Below are 12,390 nucleotides of genomic sequence, written 5' to 3'. Positions count from 1 at the left end.
GTAATTGGGCTGAAAGTTTCAACAGCAAAACTAAGGACGCAAGAGCCTTCCCGATCACTGCTTTTGTTGAATTCATCAGGTTTACTATTCAAACATGGTTTGCTACTCGAAAGGAAAACGCTGAAAAGTGTAGCACGACTCTATCACCAGTTATGGAGGGGGACTTGTCATGTCAATTTGAGAAATCTCGGTTCTTAAGCGTCGACAGAGCTGGACCTTATACATTTAATGTCCACCCCGGAGGAACAGTTCAGAGCGGTGGTATAGTTGATTTGGAGGCACGACAATGCAGTTGCGGCCTATTCCAAATCATGAAGATTCCTTGTCCACATGCATGTGCTGCTGCTCAAGAACGAAATATTAGCATGTACGCATTGTGCTCTCAATATTACACAAGAGAGAGTTGGAAGAGCACATATGAGGGGACAATTATGCCAGTTGGTGATGAGGATGATTGGGAATTGCCTGAAGACATTAAGAACATCCAAGTTGGAGTACCGATTGAGAAGAAACCTGTAGGCCGACCGAAGAAGCAAAAGGTCGGACGAATTAGGAAAAATCGATATCCTTCTAATGGAGACAAGGTTGTGATACAACGATGTTGTAGCAAGTGTGGTGGTAAAGGGCACAACAAAGCGTCTTGCAAGTACCGAGGTTAACTTGTTTTGTTTGTATTCTAGTTGACCTATTATGTTTTATTTCTGCTTGAACTAGTAATATTTGTTATGTGCTGGATTTTGCAGGTTTTTTTCTATTTTTTTCTCCATTATGAAACTCTTAAATATGTAATAATCCAGTGTTGGTTCGATAGTGCACGATGCCGGTACGACAATGCACGATATTGTTTGTTGTAGGATTATTTAAATGTATCTTACAATATGGTACGACGTTGCTCGATGTAGTACGATAGTTAATGTACGACATTAGGGTACGATAATGTACGATATTTGTCCGATAATGGTACGATGGTATGGTTTCAGGACTGTTCGTGAAATTTGTGAGGCAAGTGAGGGTACGATAGAGTACGATAGTGATCGATGATAGTACGATGCAAAGATTAAGCACATTAAAATGTAGTAATTACAAAAAGAGCAATCAAAAAAATTATACAATTCAAAAAAATTAAGACCGTTCAACATAAGTTTTGGTAGAATAAGTCTACACACCACCTTTGCCTAAAAAGTTTCATATTATTGTCAGTTACATTATCAAATGGTAGTTGTAGAAGCTTATGTTCAATATGCTCAATTACGTAACATCCGCAATCGCCACTGCATTAGAAAATAAACAATAATTTAATAAAGTTTTGTAATTAAGAAATAATAATTAATATGTGATATTTAATAAAGTTCACCTGGATTTTGTTTGCGGTACGAATTCACGTGGAATGAGTTTCCAATCGAAGGGTCTGACCTGACTCTCTGATGCTGTCAACTGAGGCGCGAGTATAACGTCATGGTTCTCAAATAAACCGGACTGTCGCAAGACCGACGGGAAAATGGTACACCAGTCAACCATCAAGCTGATCAAATCGTTTTCGGAAATTGATCCAATACTGGAGTCAAAGATGTTGAGCATCCACCCATTCAGGTCTGCCTCTACAGCTACCCAATGCATTTGGTCTTTCAAGAAGAGGGCAAAATAAATGAACTCCTTGTTCTGCCAACTCGGTAAGAACTGGACTGCATCACCCCTAACCAGGTCCAATATACTGTCATCCCAACTAAATCTAGAGTAGTCAGAACCTGGAAAAGCGTCCCACCGACCCTTCAATGATTCGGGAAAAATTGTAGGCATAACAACACATTTCTGAGGGTACACGTTAGGATAAAATTCTAGACGCCTCCTCATGAGATGAAATGCTGCATCTAAATGCTACATTAAAGGAAAATTAAGTCAGTAACCACAATATCGTACCAAAATAAACAAACAAAAAAACTATCAGACATGAATATAGTAACTATCGTACCCCAATCGTACCATTATCGTACCCCAATCGTACATGAATATATTAACAATAAAACCTTCTATCGTACCAATATCGTGTTAATGTCGTACCATCATCGTACCTTTATGGCAAAAACTAGTATTATACACCATCGTACCCACTAGCGTCCCACTGTCGTACCATCATCGTACATTATCGTACTACCATCGTACCTAAATTGTCCCACTACAAATTCTAAATTTATGATGGTAATAGTAACTACTTAACAAATTATATCGTACCACTATCGTGCTAATGTCGTACCACCATCGTACCATTGACATAAACAGTTTATAATTTGACACTTATAATTATCGTACTACTTTCGTACCATATCGTACCCATATCGTACCACTATATATAGAAACATTTAAATAAATTTTCAACATTATTTAATTATGAAGTTATAGAAAACTTACAGAGTCAGAAAGCCATGTCCTCGGAGTATGCAGTTTCAGGAACCAAGCAGCATCGTGTGTCCCTGAGAAGCATTCCCTCGGATATTTATTCCCAATGGTGCCAAGCAACCACTTGTGAAAGGTCATAAGTAATTTACCATCAACAACCCTCAATGGATCCACATTCACTGCTGTCTTCGATTTCTTATTCCTTTTCCTCATTGCAGTGTACTCATCGAACCACCTAGGCCTCTTTCTTTCTCTCCTCTTCTCCGGTGCTGGTGGAGCTATGTTTAAGAATTGTACTTCAGAATCTTCAGTATCTCCGATTACAGTAATTTGCATATCCTCTGGTGTGCGAAAAATGTGATCATCTACATCATCAGGTCTGTAATCGTTAGGGAGAATGTCTTCATCTACAGGAGACTGAGGGCCTTCTTCAGTGGACTGAGGGTGTGGATCTGGAACTGGCCTACTAAGATCTTCCATCATTGTCATAAGCTTCTGCAATTGACCCAAGATCTCGGACTGACCTTTAATAAGGGCACTTTGTTGCCCTTCAACCTTTTCCAACCTGGCCAAAATCATAGAGTAGCCTGGTTGCTCAGCTTGGGAGGAGGTGCTGGCATGAGGTGTTGATGGGGGAACCTCAGGTGCCTCAGGTTGAGCTGGTGGAACCTCCTTAAAAATATTTGCTGCTTCTGCTTGCTCAGCTAACTTTTCAGCAAGCTTTTCAGCCTGGCTCTGTAAGGCTTCCTGTGTAGGCTGTCCATCGGGACCCACCTCTAGTTCCTCTAACCCCATGTCCACATACAATGGGGCTTCATTGTCTGTAAGGGTCCTCACATACTGTTCTTCAGCAGGTCGGGCACACAGGTAGGGGTATACTGTCAACTGCCACAAAAAACAATGCATATTTAGATTGGAAAGTAAAACAATATATCATGTCAATTGGTAAACTATCGTACCCCAATCGTACCCATATCGTACCCATATCATGCAATTATCGTACCCATATCGTACCCATAACATAACAATATCGTACCCGTAAGTGAGAATTGCTTGCTAACTATCGTACCATCATCGTACAACATCGTACCAATATCGTACCACTACTACTACATTAACAAAGAATACATATCGTACCCCCATCGGACCATCATCGTACCAAATCGTACCACTTAGTCAGTTTTCAAACAGTTGACAAAAAACCACAAAATAACCCCATAATCGTACTCAAATCGTACTCTATCGTATTCCTATCGTGCAGTACCCATAAAATTGCATATCTAGAAAAAAATATAGAACATTCAAAAGTAAAGTAAAAGCTCACCTTTTTGGCAAACAACTTAATAAGTTGCTCTTTGTGTATCTCTACTTTCTCCTTGCTCTGCCAGTTGATCATTCTTGGTATGCCTTGGCCCAATCTCACAGCATGATCCTGACCCAACTCAATGATGGACTCAAAAGCCCAATACTGCAATGCTGCAGCATACCCATAAATAGAGTACTTGGCCTCCTTTTGAGTCTTTCCTTTCTCAATCTTCTTCTGTAAATGCTTCTTCATTTCAACAAAGTCTTTTTGACAAGTTTGTAACAACTTCTGGTATGATATCTTCCCCCACGGGTACTGGAAAAAGAAGTCAACGTCGTCTACCATCTTCAGCATGTCAGTCCAAACCATCAACTTCTCCTCACGACCTTTCAAAACACCCTCAACTAATAAGCACAAACCCATCTTGTACACATCATCAACTATTTGACAACTCTCAAAAGTTCTGCGCAGTTGCCCTATGCTCACTGGGGAATGACCATTGAAGTACTCAAGAATCAACCGATCCGAAGTGGTCTTCGCTTTAATCTCAGCTTCAGACGGTCCGGCCTCAAAATTTAAACCAGTAACTAAAGCGAACTCCAATTGGCTAAATCTACATCTTTTTTTCCCAATATAAAACTGGACTTCGTCAGTCTTCTCCCCTCTGAATTTGTGCAACAACAATTGATGGACTAAGGCACCAGAAAAATTTAATGGTTCCGCCATGAAGAACTGTTTGAAAGGGGATTCCTTCACCCTATCCAATAAACCACACTGTATAAATTTTGCTTTAATCTTTGGAAAGTACCAACTGCCGCGCCAAGTGATACGTCCCGTAAAATGTTCCTCTACTGGAACTATCAGTTGTGGAGGTCTTAAGTTCTGCATAAAACAAATAAATACCCAATTAAATAGAATAACAAAAAAAAACATCAAATTTTATATTCTGCAATATACTATCGAGCAACTATCGGAATCTATCGCACCATATCGGACACCAATGGAAAACTGGAACTATAACATTATCGTGCACAATCGTACCTAACATCGTACACCATCGTATTATAACATACACAACAATTTGTTCCCACTATCGGGCACACATCGTACCCAACATCGTACCCTATCGTACCTCCATCTTCAACCTCAAGTTATCAGAAAACACAACCTATCGTACCACCATCGAACCACTATCGTACCCCTATCGTACACTCATCTTCAACCTGAAGTTATGAGAAACACAAATACTATCGTACCCATATCGACCCACTATCGTACCTTATCGTACCTCTAAAAAAACCCAGAAATTTTTTTCAAAATTTTACGGTTTATCAGATGTCACACAGTCAGATTTAACACAGTCAAATTCAACAATACATACTATAACATTTTTTAATGGAGAAGAGATTAAAAAAAACACATACCCTAGACATTTTTGCGCAATGGGGTGTCGGTTTTTCTTCTCCGGTGAGGGGTTGGAGCTTGGTTTTTCTTCGTCTCCGGTGGGGGTTGGGGCTTGGTTTTTCTTCGTCTCCAGTGGGGGTTGGGGCTTGGTTTTTCTACGTCTCCGGTGGGGGTTTTTCCGACCGTCGGGTGAGGGAGAGAGCAGCGTCGGGTGATGGTGGGTGAGGGAGAGAGAAGCGTCGGGTGTGAGTACTTATGTTGCTCGATGGTTTTGTGGGAGTGAAGAGTTGGGATTTGGGAGGGAACGGGAAATGGGCAGGGGAAAAGCCGAAAGGTACGGTTTTTATCAAGTTTTTTTATCACTATCGTGTACCATCGGGTACAATCGTGTACCATCATACTATTGGGAAAGCATCGGGCACTTATCGGGTACCATCGTGTACAATCGTACTAATAGGTCTGCATTAACTTAATAACAACTATCGGGCATGCATCGGACTCGTATCGATCCATTATCGTACTTAAAGGGTTTGTAGAATGAAAATAAATATCGGGCAACCATCGGGTAGCCATCGAACCTTAATGACCATCGGGTAACCAAAACATATCGGGCAAGCATCGGGTGGCCATCGGACCTCATCACTAACCTTGAAACCCAACAACTATCGTCCCTGCATCGGGCCTATATCGGACACTATCGGGCATTTAGAAAAAAAATTCAAGGAACCCAAAAAAACGCAGATTTTCACAGACCACGATTTTCACCAAAAAAACAGCAAAAAATACCAACAAACTACAGATCCAACATCTAAACAGCAATCTAAATCATAAAAACAACCAACAACAACAAGAATCAAAGAAAATTACTTACCCATGTGTATCTTTTTTGCAAGATTTTAGAGAGGAAAGGTATGGGATTTTGTTATGAGAGGGGTATTTTTGGTATTAAATGAAAGATAAGCATTTGTATCATAGGGTGGTTAACTTTGGTTCAAATTTTAATTATTAAGCTAATGTAAGCATGATTTATCAAATTTCCCAAAGTAAATTATCACAAAGATAGCCAATTCAGGACTTAATAATGCATATACCAAAGACATATATATATATATGGCAATGGATTCTATTCCGCACTATACGAAGGCTAGATGGGTGTCGTCGTAGGCATTAATGGCCACTTAAACACATTTTTCCATTTTTTAAATAATGTTTGTTTATTGCCTATTAATGTGCCACATCACTTGGTACAAATTTCTATACAATCTTATAAACCACTAAATAAAAAATAAATGGTCAAGATTATGAGAGGAATTGGTGTGATAAAATATAAGTAATTTAAGAATTACCGAAATAATTTTAAAACAAAATTATATAGAATATTGCAGTATGCGCCAGAGCCGGACCGGGAGCGCGGGATACTATTGTGCTTTTTGAGCAAATTTTATCAAATACACATAAATAATAGTCAAGAGCATTGCGATTGATTACCTATACAACACAGATATATTTATTGACCGACTTCTCCATGAAGAAATTAACCCACGATCGAAAGGGAGGGAGAAGAGATCAGGAAAACAAAACACAATGAAAGTGGGCCAAAATCAATGAGTAATTTCGAATTGACATATTATATTAACAGAAAGCTCTTTCTTTTCTATTTATTATTCTCTAAAATTTGAATATATATGTCATCTTCTTTTAAAACTAATACTTACTATAAATACTGGTAATTTCACAACGTACTAGTTTTGAACTGCAAAGGTGGCAAAATAATCGACACATCAAATGATTCGGACCTGACATATATATAACATGTTAACCGAATTTGAGGCCGAAGTAATAATAAGAATAATGAAATTTGTGGTTAGAGAATTGGTGATTATAATATATATATATATATATATAGTGGGGAAACTGTTTAATTTGGGGTTTGACCCCACTCCATTTAATGAGATTTGACAAAGTCTGGGCTAGCTAGCTGTGGAGTACTGCTTATGTAGGAAGTTGGGTAATACTAACACCCCAATTTAAGTTTTTCATTATTGATTGGTATGAAATTGCCTTTTCGTTTCTCTGGAAAGAAACCCCACCCAGCATATGTAGCATTTTTTCCATATTGTTACGGGAATAATATTGAGATCATCATTGCCTAGTAAGTATAGGCATGCATTATTATTTTGCGTATAGCTATATAGGAGGACCGAGTAAGTAAAATTTCATATAGTACAACTCAAGATGCTTTTCTTTTCTATATGAACAGCAATACCGATCTGCCTAGCTAGCACCTATGTATACAAAGTAGAAAAAGGTAATAGCATTCAAAGATAAAAGTGTATAGTATAGTAGTTAATTATATTTTTACATGATAATTTTCCTTAATTTTCAGGCATATTATGATATCCACATACACTAATTAAGGTGTCTAATCGTGCAAGACATATATATATATATATTTATGCTTGGTATACATATTTAAAATCCTACAATTTATTAACTACTATATGATTTTCTTTTAATATATATATATTATATCAACTTATATAACTAAGAATTTTCATCATGCAAATAAATAGCTAGAAAATACAACTACTTATAGGTGAGGGTGGGCACTGGGCAATTGCCATCACTCTCAAATATTATACATTATATTGGAATAAAAAAAGATGTAGACTTTTTTCTTTCATACTCATCAAATTATCTTTGAAATAAAAAAAATTAAAAAAAAAAGCATCAAAGCTAAATAATTTCATTAACAAAAAAATCAAGTATAATATGATTCAATAAAAAAAATCCCTTTGTGATATATTGTATCTAATATATATTCTTCTATGTGAATAATCTAATTCTAATTTAGTGGAAGATATTCTATATATTGTGATTAATTTTTTTAAAATTTAATTATAAAATTGTTTAGTTCTTTAAGTTAGTTTAAAAAAAAATTCTTCACTCCCTCTCTAAGTTTTGATCCTAGGTCGTCTCCACCAGTGGCGGACCTAACGTGGAACGAGCGGGGTCAACTGACCCCAGTGAACTTTTAGAAATTACATGTACATATGTTAATATTTTTGTAATATATTAAGTATTTTAATAATTAAATGACCCACTAAAATATTTACATTTTTTTTTCTTTTTTAAGATTTTATAATTCTATTTATTTATTTCAAACTTTACCACATGTACTTTGTTTTTAATTCATGAGAATATTATTCATATATATTTTTTGTTAATAGACGTTTTTTTTTTTTTTGAATTTTTTTTTTACCCTAATAAAAATATATTCTAAGTCCGCTTGGTCTCCACCCTGCTACTAGTAATTACAGTATACATCAAAATTGTATCAATTAATGGTACTAAACGTCGATCTTCCTAAAGTATGGGAACTCATGTTATTATCTTCTCCTTCATGAACTTCATTTTCACACACATGGTCATGGGGGTCAACTTAAAGACTGTTGTAATTGACAATAAATATATATATATATATATAAATATATTTCATTTATATATACACTCTGGACCACATCCAAGCAAATTGATATGCCATTCAAATGAGAGGAGGTGTGAGGATAGAGATGTTAGTAGTCCACACTCTTGATGCATAGTGTTTGGTACAAATTCATACTATGGAATAGAGCTAATTTAAATGCAAGGTTAAAGCACAAAAATTTACCAAATTAAATGCATCTTCAAGAATAATTTTTAATCAATTAATGGTGATAATATTATATGTATATATATATATATATAAAGTACGTATATTGAGCAAGAGATACATTTCAATATTGTATATTTTTCGATCAGCAGTAGCAGTAGAAAGGCAGTACACCATTTTGTAAACCCTCATAAATAAATTAAGATACATACAAAGGTGAGTATACTATATATGATGATATATATGATCAGGATATGATGCAGACAAGGTACATCAAGTTGGTAGAGAAGCACTGTAAGCATTTACGTCGCTACGTTACGCAAATGGGAGGAGTTGGGGAGCTGACTAACACCTTATAGTGCGTTTCGAATTGATTGAGTTTATTATATATATATATATATATCATAACATTATTATATATCTTCTGTGCTAGGGCAGTACACCCCCAATAAAAGTACAAAATTATTGTTCCCAATAGGCTGGCATTGGCTTGGACCCGTCCTGACCAACAGAGTAACGAAACGTCTAGTTATACAGTAGACATAAATATTTAGATAATGGTGATGAGTAGTAATGAATTGGTTAGTTTCTTTAGACCATTATACATATACGTACACACAGCGATCATGTGCATATATAGAGACCAGGTCTTCATAGCAATCAATTCGATGAGTACTGATCATTTAGTTTCTCTCTCAATTGATTATATGTATGTATATATATATATATATATGATATACACCTTTTTGAAGTGATATAGATGATTCTCACGGACCTACTAGAGACAATAATTAATGTAGATGCTATCAGTACATGTTTATAGAGAGGTCCCCCACTCCCCAAATTCTCATATTTATATTTATATACATGTTGAATTACTAGAAACTTGAGAAAATTTTCAACTTACGTATTATCACAACCAAAGATTTGAGCAAGATAGGCTAAATAGCTATAGCATTTATATATCTACCACAGAATTTTCATGATTATTCTACATTTTGAAACTACAGGGGTTAGGCTAATCTCTCATGCACGATATTTATATGCCGATCGAGTCTAAATGTGCTTTTTTGAAATGGCTTAATTAAACCTCTTCGTCAACATGTTGTCGTTTCTAAAGTTCAAGTTAATCTGAGTACTCTCTAATTTTGCTTATTTTTCAATTATTTTACTCAGTACATATACCATCAAGAAAATCAAGTTCATTAAGTACAAACTTACATTGATCACCTATATAAATACAAGTGTTTTGACTTTTGATAGATTAACTTTGGCCTATTAGCTTAATTAACAGGGTTGTTAATTAAGTGAGCTAGCGTACCAATTAAGCATGGAAAATCTTTGAATGAAGACGATATATCGATCGACTTTTTCATCCACGGCTAATTTATAAAAAGGAAAAGGCTTGTAACTTGTTATCCTCCGGCGATCGAGCTTTGTAATAAATACTTATGATTAGACAGTCACTTACAAATTAATTATATTGTAGGGAAAACAAACTAAGACAAGAAAAAAATTCCCCACTTTGATATAAGAATATAACTCAATTCATATAGAAGCACAGATATTAATTATTAGAGGAGTGATATTTTTCTTCTCTCTTTAATTAGTTTAATAAAAGTTTATTTATATGTAATTTATTGGTCAAATATTTTGACTGGTGATTAATTTTTATAATTGCCATATTAGTTATTACCGATATAACTTTAGATTGTTTATTAAGTATATCAATTTTATATTTGTACACGTTGTGTGTTCACCGATATTATATAGTGTGGCTTTTTTGCATTGCATGTTACTTAATATTTTAAAATTATTATATACATTATATATATATATTTTAAAGAGAGACCTCAAGATGCCCATAATTATAATATTTTTAAAAGATCAATTATAGTGGCCATGGGCATGTCCATTTTTACAAAGTGGCGGCCACCCTATTTAGAAAAAGGCAACTAATTAATTATCTAATTAGTCGTATATGATTACATGATCATAATAAACTATATATAAATATATAGATATAACCGAAATGACCCTTCCAATCATAATTACTAAGATCCCACTAAGCAGCTTTTGCGGCCTATTATATCTTCAAGTTTGTTATGTCAGGTTAATGATTACTTCGTTTAATATATAAATCTGTATTTATATATATATTACACTAATAAGTAATCATAAATAATATTTAATGAGAAATTAAACAAATATGTGTCTCTCACTTTATCCATTTTATTAATTTATGCATATGATTAAAAACTGTAATGCCCTTCACATGGGGATGTGTTAAATTACTCAGTACTGCCTTTCTCTTTTGTGGAAATTTCAAGTGGAGGGACCAACGTCTTCGTTCCTGCAGAAGCAAGTTGGGCAAGATTTTAGATATCGGTTTTGGTATCATGGAAAATCTTTTATATAAAGGAGAAAATTCGATCAATATGTATATATATACAGGACCACAACTGATGAAAAGTGCTTTACTCTTGCTAGCTATAGCAGCTTCCTTGTTTGACCGAATTTTTATTGTCAGGCTTTTAACTTTCCAATTTAGTTGGTCCTCCAAATCAATGTCGTATAAATATATATTTATATATTACTTAAAGTACGTAATATAGAGGACTTATACATAACAATTATAACGATGAAGTAAAATGGTGACTTGCTATATTAAATTATCAATAAATAAATATTTATTTTTATATTAATTTTAAATTTAGTTATTTTTTTATATAATTAATATTATTTACAACTAATGAGAGACATTAGCTATATTTAAAAATTAATATTTAGAAAAATAAAAAGTTTACAATATTATATTTTTATAATAAATATATTTCTTTATAACTTTCAAAAATTTTAAAAATCAAAATTTATTTTTAAAAATATTAATTAATAATTATAAATATAGATCATTAATCTTAATCCAATAGTAACAATTAAAAGTGCACCTATTTATATATATATATATATAATTCTATAAAAAATATAATGATTATTAATTGTTTCGCTCTCCAATATTATTCATATCTCACGTTTTATAAACCAAATTAAAAAAATTATACAAGTGTGATTTATTAAACAAAATCTAAGGCAGTCATCATATATTGTCGAATTGTCACTTTATTAATTAGAGGGAGAGCATATGCTTTGTCTCCATTTCCAAATTGTAGATTATTCTAAGAAATTAATATCCCTTTTATGTTTTGTGAATGTTTCATAAAAAATATGTATATATTTTATATGTGATCGACCATTAAGTAGGAAACGAGAAATATTGAATAATATTAGTCCTATAAGTCTATGTATTTAGATCGTTAATAATAAGTAGTTTATATGTATATCGCTATATATATATATATATTTGTGTGTTAATAATTTTAAGTTTGAAGCGGGTCTCTTGTTGGTTTAAACTTTAAAGGCCCTGGTTTGAGATTTGAGTTGTTATATTATTGACTTGGGACACCCTTGTGTTATTACGCTTTTATCGTTGATTGTAATTTTATAAAGTCCTCCTATTCTCATGATTGATTTTGTAGTACGAAGTTTTGTTTAAACAATGTTAATTTACAAGATATTAATTATTAAAAGTTATATAAAGTATCTTGCACTTTTGCTTGGAGAACACTCTCGATGG

The 12,390-nt window shown here is 34.0% G+C and overlaps 1 protein-coding gene across 1 annotated transcript; it reads right to left on the bottom strand.

Moving 5' to 3' along the window:
• Nucleotides 1-898: 898 nt before the first annotated feature.
• Nucleotides 899-2,720, bottom strand: LOC133788466 (uncharacterized). Its single transcript, XM_062225957.1, has 2 exons — nucleotides 2,407-2,720; nucleotides 899-1,875 (listed from the first exon to the last, which is right to left on the bottom strand). The coding sequence occupies exons 1-2, from the start codon at nucleotides 2,605-2,607 to the stop codon at nucleotides 1,351-1,353; spliced, it is 726 nt and encodes a 241-aa protein (XP_062081941.1). The 5' UTR covers nucleotides 2,608-2,720; the 3' UTR covers nucleotides 899-1,350.
• Between the last annotated feature and the right edge of the window lie 9,670 nt (nucleotides 2,721-12,390).

The sequence above is a fragment of the Humulus lupulus genome, chromosome 7 (genome assembly GCF_963169125.1).
Source record: "Humulus lupulus chromosome 7, drHumLupu1.1, whole genome shotgun sequence".
In the NCBI taxonomy this organism is placed as follows: Eukaryota; Viridiplantae; Streptophyta; class Magnoliopsida; order Rosales; family Cannabaceae; genus Humulus; species Humulus lupulus.
The sequence above is the reverse complement of the archived record's forward strand: the minus strand, read 5'-3'. Positions and strand labels throughout refer to the sequence as shown.